The following is a 15,263-nucleotide window of genomic DNA, read 5'->3' on the forward strand; positions in this document are numbered from 1 at the left end:
TGTGTGTGTGTGTGTGTGCATGTGTGTGTATGCGTGTGTGTGTGCGTGTGTGTGTGTGTGTGTGTGTGTATGTGTTGCCTGCAATGCTAAGAGGTTGACCCTCGCTTCACACATGCTGTGCACACCCTGTTGCTGCTGCACTTCTGCCCTGCACGGGTTTCTAGTATATGATGTCTTGAGATATTCCACTCTTGTTTTTCAGACTGTTGAAGCTAAAAGAGATGTTTAACTCTAAGTTTGGGTCCACACCGAAGTTTTATGTTCGAGCCCCGGGAAGAGTCAACATAATAGGTATTTTAAATTTCTTCTTTTGATTTTTTCCCCCTCTTCTGGTGGTCGGGATTTCCAGGTTTATTAGGTATATTTGTATTTTGTTTTTGTTTCTTCAGAGTATATGATGTCTATCCCAAGACATCATATACTAGAAACCCGTACAGGGCAGAAGTGCAGCAGCAGCAGGGTGTGCACAGCATGTGTGAAGCGAGGGTCAACCTCTTAGCATTGCAGGCAACACATACACACACACACACACACACACGCACACACACACGCACACACACCGCAGATACTTTGTAATTTCTTATATTTTAGTGTTGAGTAGTAGATTTTAGCAATTTTGTATCCAGTCTGTCTTCATAAATACATAACGATGGATATAGCTTTAGATTGTACACGAACTCATTCTTTTGTGTTTAATATAACATAAATATTTTCTTATGTTTTTGAAGAGTGCCAGCCATGCGAAAGCTCAACCAGAGGTGTCTCTTGTTTATCTTTTCTCCATATATATATATATATATATATATATATATATATATAGTGGTATATTATTTGTGTTTTGATAAATAAAGTTTGCCTGGAGATCAGAGGGCAAAACAGACATACTAGTCAGGCATACAGGCCAGGCAGTAGGAGCACACAACATTAAACCCAGGACTCCGGAGACAGAGGCAGATGGATCTCTGTGAGTTCAAGGCTACCCTGGGCTACACAAAATCATTCCAGAAATAGATCCAGGTGATGGCTTACACCTTTAACCCCAGTATTTGGGAGTCACACACGTTTAATCCCATCACTAGGGAGGTGGAGACAGGAATGATATGGCTGGGCAAAGAGAGGAATATAATGGGGAAGAGACAGCACCTCACTGGAGTGTGGAGTCTGAGGACTTGTGGAGACAGGATCTCGTCCTCTGAGTCTGAAGATTTGGTAGAAGTAAAAGGTCTCTCTAGTGGTTGGCTGCTCTGCTTTTCTGATCTTCAGCTTGAACCCCAATATCTGTCTCTGGGTTTTTATTATTCATGCTACATCAAACCCATATAAAGTTCTATTTGAACAAAGATACTTAAGCTGAACGTATACATCTCAAATTTTTGAGAAGGGCATGCCCTATGTGGAGGAGCTGGAGGTGTATGCAGGGATGTTTTAAGTCACGACCTCTAGGATGAGTAAGACTTGTCATGAGAAAATGTACAGGGAGCTGAGAAAAGTCTAGGGTCCATGGAGGATTCAAAGATATATTTATAATGGGAAATGCAAACTTATAAAACAAGTAACTGAATAATACAAAGCACTCGCATGCACTTATTAGCCAGTTTCCATTGTCAACTTAGGCCATGCTTTTTATTTTGAAGCAAATAATAGAGGATTTAAAAATTCCACAGACTCTTTGAGAATGGCCAGTGGGTGTGGTTTATAATAGGGATAAAGTCACTGGAGAGGGATGATGACCCACGATTGAAAAGGGAGTATCTGGTGGAGGGGAATGCCTGCAAAGATATGAAGGCTGATTTCTGGAGCATAGGGCACCATCAACTCCAACCCTTTTAGTGGAGACAAGGAAGAAAAGGATGCGGCTTGATGACAATTGTGTATAGTTGTGAACAGAGGACTGAGGACGTTCCTGTGAGGAGGGTTGGGATTTAAGGAGAGGGAAGAACAAATTTGAATGTGAGGAATGGAGACAGTGAAAGGCTGGAGAAAGCCACTTTGCTGGAAAGTACTGGGATCTGGATTAAGGCGAACTTGTGGGCTAGTCACCAACCCAGAGATCTTGCATTTTCCTGCCGTAGCTAGTGTAACGTAGGTGGTTTTGAGGTAGGTTTAGAGCTTTGTTGGGTGGAGTTCGCAGAGGATGACATGGAACAGGGAATTTGACAGTATGGGCAGGAGAGCTGGTGAGGCAATAAAGTCTGGCATCTGCTGGGTGGCAAAGGAAAGAAGGGAAGAAGGGCTTATGGAATGGAGAAGAGGAGGCAGAGGAGGGCAGAGAGACATGCAGGATGGGGAGCTTCAGTAGAAAGGATGAGGCTTGAAGTTCAAGGTTTATCAAAGCTTGGAGGTGATAGGAATTAGGCGACTATTGGATGCAGAGTCACGGGGGAAGACGGCCAAGGGGAAGGAGGGCTGTCTTCTTTTTATACATTTTGAGAAAGGAAACCTTTTTCAAAGCAGCAGGATGCCACCCATGCCTTCCAGAAGATCGGGTGCCCTATCCATGTATTCATATACATGGTTTTTACTTGATTCATTATTGTTATCCTCTTGATAATTGGATAAAAATACAACTTTGTAAATGAATTCTTCACCTGTCATTGTTAATCCATAAAAGACCCTTATTATCCCGTTCTAAAGCGAATATCAATGTAGAGGCAAAAGCCTGTCTGCCAAAAGAATATCTGGGCAGTGGTGGCGCACGCCTTTAATCCCAGCACTTGGGAGGCAGAGGCAGGCGGATCTCTGTGAGTTCAAGGCGAGCCTGGTCTACAAGAGCTAGTTCCAGGACAGGCTCCAAAGCTACAGAGAAACCCTGTCTCGAAAAACTAAAAAAAAAAAAAAAAAAAAAAAAAAAAAAGAATAAAAGAATATCTGGAATAAAAATGAATGTGCAGTTGAATTGTCATCTGTTAATTTCATGTTTCCTCACTAGTTATTATCTGCCAAAGAAACAATGAGATATATAAGTCTATACCAGGGAAATAAATAGCTGTGCATCCACTGTGAGATGGTAGTCAGCTTGCTGCTTTATAGTCACATGACATAAATTTGGAAAATGATTGTTGTAAATTAGAAAGTGGTGGAGACCATGTGTTGCCACCTCAGGCCATGTTAGTGTCTGTGGTTCTTGTTACCAACAGAGTCCACGCTGATGTTTGTGGTCTGTGCTGCCGCCAGGACCTGTGCCGATGCCCATGGCCCATATTTCCTCTGACGAGACATTCATGGCCTGTGCTGCCACCAGAATCCATGTTGATGTCAGAGGGCCATGTTGATGTCAGAGGGCCATGTTGATGTCAGAGGGCCATGTTGATGTCAGAGGGCCATGTTGATGTCAGAGGGCCATGTTGATGTCTGAGGGCCATGTTGATGTCAGAGTGCCATGTTGATGTCAGAGGGCCATGTTGATGTCTGAGGGCCATGTTGCAGCCATTAAACCATGTTGAAGTCTGGGGCTTGTGCTGCTGCCAAGGGCCATGATGGTGTCTGTGGTCTTTGCTGTGGCTGGAGGCTGTGTGCATGTCTGTGGTCTGTACTATCACTGAAACCTGTTGCTGCCAACGGCCATGATAGTGTCTGTGTTACCTCTGAAGGCCGTGAGGATGTCAGTGGTCTGTGCTACCACCTGAAGCCATATTGATGTTTGTGGCCCATGTTGTAGTCAGAAACCATGTGGAATCCCATGAGCCGCGCTGCTGCAGATTATAAAGGACAGGGAAGCTTCCTTTGCAGTAGTATTGTCACCACTCACAGTTGAGAATGAGACATGGAGGAAGGCTTCTGTGACAACCTTCCTCTCCCTCCACAGGCTCTCCCCCTCAAAGAAAAAAACAGTCTAGACAGGAAGTCACTGAAGAGAACTCTCAAAAATTGTGCTAGAGATGCTGAGGTATAGCTCTTCACAGTTGATGGCCTCTGATGGGAGTTGGGGTGGAGAAGGACTCAGTTTTCTTTAAGGGTCTGGCTACAAATTGGACTTGGTATGTTTTTGTTTTCTTTTTCTTTTTTTCTTCTTGTTTTGTTTTGGGGTGGTCACAAGGCTGGGGGCTGGGCCTTGGAGGACTGGAAGCGAATGTGACTAGGATGCATTGTTTGAAATTTCCGAATAATCAACAAAAGTATGTTAAAAAGAAAAGAAAACAAAACAAATTAGAAAGTGGAAAAACAAGCTTAAGATAAAAAAGAAGCCTCCAAATTAACCAAAACAAATTACTTATGACTAACAGAAGTTGCCTTAAAATGTTTGGTAGAAAGTAAATTGAGTATCTATCTGCCCAGAGTATTTCACTTTTTATTAAAACGTGGCCATGTTTTTCCTGTACGTTAACTGTCTGTGCAAGAATCATAGCTTTCACCTGTAAGGGGATAAGAATTTATTTTGGAACCAATTATGAGTGACCATGACATGGGGACATTGATACAGTTTACTCCAACCTCATGTTCCAACATGGAACAGCCTCATAAGGTTTTATATTACCAGAAAAGGAAACCACACATCAAGACATGTTTCAGATACATTGGTGGAAGCATCAGGCAGGCGGGTTACTGCAAGGTGGAGAATTCTCAATTCTTGGCTGTCGATGCTACCTGCTGGGTACAATTGGCCTTTGGTTGGTGAAGGTTAGGGGGTCTGCCCATGTATCTGAAGGATTGACCCAGTAGCTACAAGGATGCTCAGTCACACTGAGCAGTATGTAACGGATGGCTTCTAAGGGGGCTAAAGATGCGTGAGTTTCTACTCGGACTTGAAGCTCCAGTAAATCTGCGGTTCTTTCCAGCAACTGCTGTTTACACAGCTAGAGTGAGCTTCTTTTATTTCATATGCTAGCGATGGTAAAACCTGCTTTTCTCTTTTGTCTAGGAGAGCACATTGATTACTGTGGATACTCTGTTCTTCCCATGGCTGTGGAACAAGACATGCTAATAGCTGTGGAACCTGTGGAAACACACACTCTCCAACTGGCCAATACAAACCCCTTGTATCCGTGAGTAATTAGGATTGGTAGTGGGTAGGGAGTGTGTGTGTGTGTGTGTGTGTGTGTGTGTGTGTGTGTGTGTGTAAGCATGCAGTAATGTATCTGAATGCAGATAGACTCTAGAAAATATTGGATTCCAATTAAATCATTACTTTATCGATACTCTCTGCCTGGCATTTATCAGTATTCCAGGTCACTACTAAATTTTTATCTATTGTGTTCTTTTACACACTTACTGAGGAAGCATTTACTAACCAGCAAGATGGCTCAGGGGTGTTGGAGTACCTTTACCTGAAATTGATCTCCAGAAACCCACACAACAGAACTGAGTCCTGCAGGCTATTCTCTGATTTCTATATTTGTGGCATGATACATAAATGCCCACACTCTTTCTCACACATACATAGTAAATGAATGAATGAGTGTAAAAAAGTAAGCATTTACTGAAGAATTGTCATGTATTAGACATTGTCTCAAGTATTGAGCTATACAGAAATGAAAATAATTTTTTTCTTTCCCAGAAAGTATTGATTATCTACTGAGGTAACTGTCTCAATAAAGTCAGGTGTTGCTATCTGTCCTTCGTTACTATGGCACTGTCTACTCTCTTGTCAATGAGTCCTACCATGCTGTACAGTCAATGCTTACTTACCTATGTCTCTCATTAATGTTGTATTTTCAGTTTCCTTCAAATTTTTAGTTTCAGTGTAAGACAGTATGCTATGTAATAGATGTTTCTACAACATATACTTTGTCAACTTTAAGTGTTTAATTTTCTAAAGTGTGAAGAAATCAGTTATGGTACAAGGGAGCTCATATGTAAAAGAAGCACTTCTAAAGCTTTAACCACACATTAAGCCCCACATACTAATAACAGGAGACTTCAGCACTCCCCTCTCACTACTGTACAGGTCTGTCAGACAGAAAATTAATAGAGAAATAAGGGAATTAACAAATGTTATGGCTCAAATGGACTTAACAGATATCTATAGAATATTCCATCCAAATATAAAAGAATATACCTTCTTCTCAACACCTCATGGAACCTTCTCAAAAATGGACCACATACTAGGTAACAAAGCAAACCTCAACAGGTAGAAAAAATTTGAATAACCTCATGTATCTTATTGAATTACCATGGCTTAAAATTAGAATTCAAGAGCAACACCAATTACAGAAACAAATGGAAATTAAACAAGGCTTACCTGAGCATCAGTGGGTCAAGGAAGAAATTAAAGACTTCCTAAAATTCATTGAAAATGACAACACAACATACTCAAATTTATAGGACACAATGAAAGCAGTGTTAAGAAGAAAGTTCATAGCACTAAATGCCTACATAAAGAAGCTGGAAAAATCCCACACTAGTGAGTTAATAGAACATTTGAAAACTCTAGAAAAAAAAGAAACAAACTCATCCAGGAGGATTAGATGGCAGGAAATAATCAAATTGAAAGCTGAAGTCAACAAAATAGAATCAAAGAAAACAATACAAAGAATCGATGAGACAAAGAGTTGGTTCTTCAAGAAAATCAACAAAATAGACAAACATTTATCCAAACTAACCAAAAGGCAGAGAGAGAATATCCAAATTAACAATATCAGAAATGAAAAGGGGGACATTACAACAGACACAGAGGAAATCCTGAGAATCATTAGGTCATATTTTGAAAACCTGTATTCCACAAAATTAGAATACTTGAAATGGACAGCTTTCTGGATAAATATCACTTACCAAAATTAAATCAAGACCAGATAAGCAAATTAAGTAGACCTATAACTGTTAAAGAAATAGAAACAGTCATCAAAAGCCCCCCCCCCCCCCAAAAAAAAGGCCAGGGCCAGATGGTTTCAGCACAGAATTCTACAAGATTTTCAAAGAATAGCTAATTTCAATACTCCTCAAATTCTTCCACACAATAGAAACAGAAGGAACATTGCCAAACTCTTTTTATGAGGCTACAATTACCCTGATAGACAAACCATAGAAAGACATTACTAAGAAAGAGAATTGCAGACCAATTTCATTCATGAACTTTGATGAAAAATACTCAAAATACTGGCAAGCCAAATTCAAGAACACATCAGAAAAATCATTCACCATAATCAAGTTGACTTCATCCCAGAGATGCAGGGATGGTTCAACCTATGAAAATTTGTCAATGTAATCCATAATATAAACAAACTGAAGAAAACAAAACCATATGATCCTATTGGATGCTGAAAAAGCCTTCGACAAAATATAACATCCCTTCATGATAAAGGTCGTGGAGACAGCAGGGATACAAGGAACATACCTAAACATAATAAAGGCAATATACAGGAAGCCAACAGCCAACATCAAACTAAATGGAGAGAAACGCCCAGCAATTCCACTGAAATCAGGAACAAGGTAATGTTGTCCACTCTCTACATATCTATTCAATATAGTTCTTGAGGTCCTAGCTAGAGCAATAAGATACCAAAAGGAGATCAAGGGGATACAACTCAGAAAAGAAGTCAAACTGTCACTGTTTGCTGATGATATGATAGTTTACATAAGTGACCCCAAAAATTCTACCAAAGAACTTCTACAACTTATAAACCCCTTCAGTAATGTAGCAGGATACAAGATGAACTGAAAAAAAAAAAATCAGTAGCCCTCTTTTACACAGACGATAAGTGGGCAGAGAAAGAAATCAGAGAAACATCACCCTTCACAATAGCCATGAATAGCATAAAGTATCCAGAGAAACTCTAATCAAACATGATGTGGGAGTGTCATATATCAATCTGGTGATTTCATTGGTTAAGCAATAAAGAAACTGCTTGGCCCTCATAGGTTAAAACATAGGTAGGTGGAGTAAACAGAACAGAATGCTGGGAGAAAGAAGCTGAGTCAAGGAGTCACCATGATTCTCCCACTCCAGACAGACGCAGGTTAAGATCATTCCTGGTAAGCCAGCTCGTGGGCTACAGCAGATTATTAGAAATGGGCTAGTGCAGGTGTGAGAGCTAGCCTAGAAGAGGCTAGATAGAAATGGGCCAAGCGGTGTTTAAAAGAATACAGTTTCCGTGTAATTATTTCTGGTAAAGCTAGCCGTGGGGGCGGCTGGGTGCCGGGGACGCAGCCCCGCCACCCCTACTACTACACAAACAAGTAGAAGACCTGTATGACAAGAAATTTAAATCTTTTCAGAAAGAAATTGAAGAAGACACCAGAAAGTGGAAAGATCTCCTATGCTCTTGGGTAGGCAGAATTAATATAGTAAAAATGGCAATCTTACCAAAAGCAATCTACATATTCAGTGCAATATTCCATCAAAATCCCAGCAACGTTCTTCACAGACCTCAAAAGAACCATATTCAACTTCATATGGAAAAGCAAAAAAAACAAAAAACCCAGGATAGCTAAAACAATCCTGTACAATAAAAGAACTTCTGGAGGAATCATAAATCCCTGACTTCAATCTCTAATTCAGTGCTACAGTACTGAAAACAGTCTGGTATTGGCATAAAAACAGACAGGAGGACCAATGGAACCAAATCGAAGACCCAAATATCAATCCACACACCTATGTACCCCTGATTTTTGACAAAGAACCAAAAAATATAAAATGGAAAAAAGAAAGCATATTCAACAAATGGTGCTGGCATAACTGGATGTCAACATGTAGAAGAATGAAAATAGATCTATCACCATGCACAAAACTCAAGTCCAAATGGATTAAGGACCTCAACATAAAGCCAACCACACTGATCCTTATAGAAGAGAAAGTGGGACGTACACTTGAATGCATTGGCACAGGAGATCACTTCGTAAGTATAACCTCAGTAGCACAGACACTGAGAGAAACAATTAATTAATGGGAACTTTGAAAACTGAGAAGCTTCTTTCTGTAAAGCAAAGGACATGGTCAATAAGACAAAATGGCAGCCTACAGAGTGGGAAAAGATCTTCACCAACCCCACATCAGATAGAGGGCTGATCTCCAAAATATACAAAGAAGTGAAGAAATTGGTCATCAAAAGAGCATATGATCCAATAAAAACATGGTATACACACCTAAACAGAGAACTCTCAACAGAGGAATCTAAAATGGCTGAAAACACTGAAGGAAATGCTCAACATCCTTAGTCATCAGAGAAATGCAAATTAAAACAACTCTGAGATTCCATCTTACACCTGTAAGAATGGCCAAGATCAAAACCACTGATGACAACTTATGCTGGAGATGATGTGGGGTAAAAGGAACACTCCTCCATTGCTGGTGGGAATGCAAACTGGTACAGCCCATTTGGATATCAGTGTGGTGATATCTCAGAATATAAGGAAACAACCTGCTTCAAGACCCAGCAATACCGCTTGCTGTTGGGCATATACCCAAAGGATGCTCAATCATACCACAAGGACATGTGATCAACTATGTTCATAGCAGCATTGTTTGTCATAGGCAGAACCTGGAAACAACCTAACTTTCCCTCTACCGAAGAATGGATAAGGAAAATGTGATACATTTTCACAATGGAGTACTACACAACAGAAAAAAAACAATGCTATCTTGAAATTTGTGGGCAAATGGATGGATCTAAAATTACCATATTGAATGAGGTAACCCAAACCCCGAAAGACAAATATCATATGTATTTACTCATAAGTGGCTTATTAAATACCTGTCTAGTCTTCATGGTCAACTTTAAACATATGGTGGATTACTCTGGTAGATTTTTCCAATGCTGAGCCAGCTTTGCTTTTTCTGCATAAACTTTAATTATACTGTCTGGTGCCACCTAGCAGTATTTTGGTCAATGATGACTCATGTATAGGATGTATAGAATGGTGGCCCCGTGAGGGTATATTGGGACAAGAAACTACTGCTGCTTATAAGATTTGCATTTTAAGCAAAAATTATTACAAAAGAGTCAAAAGTTTTAAAAATTAAAATGTTTATAAATAGAATAAGTTCTAGTAAGGCAATGTTAGTTCATCTAAGAACTTTTGAGACCAATTTGATGTCATTTGTGTGTGTGTGTTTATAAAACCCAGAGTCATGTGCAGTTATAGTCTTGGCCTTTACACTCTTTCACTCGCCACAGCTCTCTGTCCTGCATATCCCCTTGTGTTATACTCCCTAACTCGGTGTGCTAGCTCAATTGTTTACACTTATGTGTATTGAACTCTTTATGTTTGAATAGGTTCGGGTACACAAATATTATCACTGTGTTACAGTCAGCTATAGTGTTCAGCATTGGCATAGTCACTGTTGTGTTGCTGTGAAGAGACTCCATGCCCGAGGCAACTTGTATAAAGGAAAGTATTTAACTGTAGCCTTGCTTATGTTTCAGAGGGTTAATCCATTATCTTCATGGGCAGGAACATGGGGACACACAAGCAGGGAGCGGGGGGGAGGGGAGGAAAGACAGGACCTAGCATGGGATTTTGACACCTCAAAGCCAACTCTAGTGACACACCTCCTCCAAGGTCACATATTCTAACAAGGCCATACCTCCTAATCCTTTCAGACAGTTCGTCAACTGGGGACTAAACATGCAAAGTATGAAACTGTGGGGGCCATTTTCATTCAAACCACATATATATATGTGTTTAGTAGGCTAAACATTCTACTTCTGGGTAAATACTTTATATTCTATATTATTTGTACAATGACAAAATTGGCTAATGATTTTTTTACACTTTATCCCTGTTATTAAATGGTAACGATTATATTATGTATTTGATTTGCAAATTACAGGAAATAGAGTTGTCACATGTGGTCCTTCTGTTTCTAAATATCTTAGTTATTGTGAGTAACTTGACAGTGAACATGGGGATAGTAGATGTTTCTCTCAGATACTGACTTCATTTCCCTTGGGTGTGTATACCAAGCAGAAGGATTTCTAGAGCATATGCTAGTTCTGATTTTTTTTTTTTGTGGTTTTTCGAGACAAGGTTTCTCTGTGGTTTTGGAGCCTGTCCTGGAACCAGGCTGGTCTCGAACTCACAGAGATCCGCCTGCCTCTGCCTCCCAAGTGCTGGGATTAAAGGTGCTAGTTTTGATTTTAATTCTTTGGAGAAACACCATATTGTTTTCCATAATGGTTGAGCCAAATAGCATTCCTACCAACAGTACAGAAGTGTTCATTTTCTCAAGACTCTGCCAACACTTATTTTACTCACACCATATGCCATTACTGTAAGATTCATACTTCTCGGAGGCATTATCTTATCCTGTGTATGTGTGTGTGCATCTTATGTTACTGCATCGGGATTTATGTGTTTGGTGTTATTTTGATTTTTTTTTCAGCTCTATTCTTCTTGGATGTCGTAGAGGTGAATGTGTAGTGTAGAAAATAATTCCTCAGCCCAGGAGCTCTCCATATTTTTATGAGTGGGATATTAATGGGAGAGCAACCGCAGGTGTTTGCTATTACTATCATACAATGCCTAATAGCATAGCATACTCAGATTTTAATTAATGTGGCTAGGAGATACTTTAAAGCAGTCATGCAAAGGAATTTTAAAGCTGTAAGTGCATATATTAAAGTCAGAGAAGGGCCAGTGAGACGTTTTAGTGGGAAAAATGAAGTACTATCAAACCTGAGAGCCTGAGGTCAATCTCCCATGTGTTGGAGGGTGAGAACTGGCTCCCACTACCTGTGGAATACAGGTAGTACTCATGGTATGGTATGTGAACACACACACAAGGGTGTGTGTGTGTAAATAAATAAATAAAATAGAAAAGAGTCTGATCTCAAAAAGTTAACTTAATTTCCTCTAGGGCCTTGGAAGAATAAGAACAAGCCAAATCAAAACTCAGTAGATTGAAATAAATAGTTAGGATCAATGCAGAAATTAATGGGATGGAAATTTAAAAACACAATGAATTAATGAAACGAAGAGTTCTTTGCAAAAGTGGACAAGACCAATTAACTGTTAGCCAAACTAGCCGAAAGAAAGAGAGCAAAGACCAAAATGAATGAAGTAAGAGATGAAAGGGAGGCATTTAATAGACACCTATGAAATTCAGTAAATTATTGTAACATACTTTAGAGCTCTTACAGTCTATGATATTGAAACATATGAAAGCAGTGAATGAATTCTAGATGCATATAAGCTAAACAAATTAAAAGGATAAAATCAACAGCTTGTAGAGAACAAACAGTGAGATTCAAGCAGCAGCTAAAAGCAAAACAAACACAGAGAAACCTCAATTAAGCAAAAACATTTTCAGTTTAATTAAAGCCCAAGTTTTGGTAAGGCCTGTTGCTGAAGAGACTACACGCTTTGGTCATAAGACATGAAGATATAACATTGATTCTGACCAAGAAACTTATCCCCTGTTGACTAACCTTCATCGTAGTAGGAGCTAATGTAGGGTAAAGGGAGCAGCCAAAAAACTCACTCTGGCTCTGAACTCAGAACCAGTGAAAGAAACACACCCTGGATCTAAGACCTGAGCCAGTGAAAGAAACACTTTATCCCTAAACTCAGAACCAAAGAAATATGCCCTAACCCTGAAACCAGTGCCAAAGAAACACACTTTGTCCCTGTAATCAGAGTCAGTGAAAGAAATGTGCCCTAGCCCTGGAATTAGAGCCAACAGGCTAAAAAGGACCATGAAAGAAACATAATTTGTCCCTAAAAATCAGAGCCATCTCTGCCCCTGGCCAACTAAACTAACCAGTCCCTGAGCAGGGAAAACTAACCAATCCTGGAGCAGAAAAACTTCTCCTTGGGAAAACTCTGCCCCTAAGAAGCCTTGTATAAGCCCCTCTGCCTGTTCAGTTGTGGGCAGTCCTTTACCACCCTGGCAGAGGCCGCCCCTCTTCTGGACTCCTCCTTTCCAAATAAAACACTTTCTCAAAAGAGTCTTGAGTGAAGATCATCATTCGCCAGTGCGGACTAGAAAGAAAATCTGGCTGGGATGTCCCTCAGGGGACTGAGCAGAACAACCTTGCTGAGACATTCATCTGGTTCATAAGAGCCAGATGTTGGGGAGGACGAGTGAAACGGTGTTTCCTGGTGCTACAGGGCTGCTACACTCCGGAGCACACAGCAGCTGCACTTGCTGCCTTACGGTGAAGTCAACATCCTAGCATGGACTGGAGAGAAGCTATGGATAGCTGATGGTTTCCTGGGGAAGAAAAGCCATTTTTTTTTTTTAAGAAAATGGCCCTTGATAGGTTGACTATCCGTGGGTGGCCCACACCAATGAATAAATGCGAAGCACAAGCTGGGTTATTAAAAAAACAGGACAGAAAATTGGCTGGGATTGGGGACTTGGAGGTAGATCTGGGAGAAATTTTGGAGATATGTGGGGATGTGAATATGATCAAAATACACTGTATGAAATTCTCAAGAAATTAATAAAAATATCATTAGCAGTTCCAGCCTACAAGTTTTTGCCGCTGAACTCTACCAGACCTTTAAAGAAGAGCCAGTATGGATGCTTCATAAACTATTCCAGAGAATAGAAAATGATGGAAGAAGACACCCGCAGTGGTGGGGAAGGCGTGTGTAGAGTAGAGGCAGGAGGAGAGGGTGCTAGGCGGTGGTGGGGAAGGCGTGTGTAGAGTAGAGGCGGGAGGAGAGGGTGCTAGGCGGTGGTGGGGAAGGCGTGTGTAGAGTAGAGGCGGGAGGAAAGGATGCTAGGCTTTCAGAGTAATTCAGAGAAGCAGTGGCTTTTTAACGGGAAGCTGCTATTTTCTTCCAGTTAATCTGGTGGTAGTAATGAGGTAATACTTCACATCTGTGCAAATAGTCTTGTTTTTATTAAACCCCCACTCGCTCAGCAGCCATCGAGGAAACCATTATCATGGAACTTAACATGCATGCTTTAAAATTTCCATTATTTATTTTATATTGGATAATTGGCTTTATACTTTATTCATTATTAGAGTGTGTGTGCACGAAGAGAGAGAGACAGAGAGAGAGAGGGAGAGAGAGATGCATGTGTGGCATGTGTGTGAGAGAGAGACAGACAGAGAGGGAGAGAGGGAGAGAGATGCATGTGTGGCAGATGCATGTGTGTGAGAGAGAGAGACAGAGAGAGAGACAGAGAGAGAGAGGGAGAGAGAGATGCATGTGTGGAGAGAGGGAGAGAGATGCATGTGTGGCATGTGTGTGTGAGAGAGAGATGCATGTGTGGCAGATGCATGTGTGTGAGAGACAGAGAGGGAGAGAGAGATGCATGTGTGGAGAGAGAGAGAGAGATGCATGTGTGGAGAGAGAGAGATGCATGTGTGGCATGTGTGTGAGAGAGAGACAGAGAGGGAGAGAGAGATGCATGTATGGCATGTGATGCATGTGAGGAGAGAGGGAGAGAGATGCATGTGTAGCATGCATCTCTATAGCACACGTGTGGAAGTCAGAGGACAGCTTTGTAGAACCAATTCTGTCTTTCTTTATGTGGGATGCAGTTGTTAGGGTTATATGACAGGTACCTATCCATTGAGCCTTCCCACTGGGCCTGACAGGATTATATGATAACTACCTATCCACTGAGCCTTCCCACCAGGCCTGACAGGATTATATGACAATTACCTATCCATTCAGCCTTCCTGCTGGGCCTGACAGGATTATATGACAATTACCTATCCATTCAGCCTTCCTGCTGGGCCTGACAGGATTATATGACAAAAACCTATCCATTGAGCCTTCCCACTGGGCCTGACAGGAATATATGACAACTACCTATCTACTGAGCCTTCCGGCTGGGCTGCCTGACAGGATTATATGACAAAAACCTATCCACTGAGCCTTCCCACTGGGCCTGACAGGAATATATGATAACTACCTATCCACTGAGCCTTCCTGCTGGGCCTGACAGGATTATATGACAAAAACCTATCCATTGAGCCTTCCCACTGGGCCTGACAGGAATATATGACAACTACCTATCCACTGAGCCTTCCTGCTGGGCCTGACAGGATTATATGACAACTCATCCACTAGCTATTCCATTGGGCCTGACAGGATTATATGACAACTACCTATCCACTGAGCCATTTCACCGGGCCTAACAGGGTTATATGACAACTACCTATCCACTGAGCCTTCCAGCTGGGCTGCCTGACAGGATTATATGACAAGAACTCATCCACTGAGCCTCCTCACTGGGCCTGACAGGATTATATGATAACTACCTGTCCACTGAGCCTCCCCACTGGGCCTGACAGGATTATATGATAACTACCTATCCACTGGGCCTGACAACGATGATATGACAACTACCTATCCACTGAGCCTTCCCACCAGGCCTGACAGGATTATATGACAACTACCTATCCACTGAGCCTTCCCACTGGGCC

The 15,263-nt window shown here is 41.1% G+C and overlaps 1 protein-coding gene across 5 annotated transcripts in view; it reads left to right on the top strand.

Annotated features, from left to right (window-relative positions):
• Galk2 (galactokinase 2) overlaps positions 1-15,263 on the top strand; it is a 127,003-nt gene that overhangs the window by 14,287 nt on the left and 97,453 nt on the right. For 3 of the 5 annotated variants that reach the window (XM_041678868.1, XM_041678867.1, XM_041678865.1), the window contains exons 2-3: positions 203-291; positions 4,859-4,982. In XM_041678868.1, coding sequence (XP_041534802.1) covers positions 203-291; positions 4,859-4,982 — 213 coding nt within the window. The remainder of the gene's footprint in view (positions 1-202; positions 292-4,858; positions 4,983-15,263) is intronic. The other 2 variants (XM_041678869.1, XM_041678870.1) reach the window with 1 other exon arrangement.

The sequence above is a fragment of the Microtus oregoni genome, unplaced genomic scaffold, assembly GCF_018167655.1.
Source record: "Microtus oregoni isolate MIOR12 unplaced genomic scaffold, Mior012 000031F_ref0000149, whole genome shotgun sequence".
In the NCBI taxonomy this organism is placed as follows: domain Eukaryota; kingdom Metazoa; phylum Chordata; class Mammalia; order Rodentia; family Cricetidae; genus Microtus; species Microtus oregoni.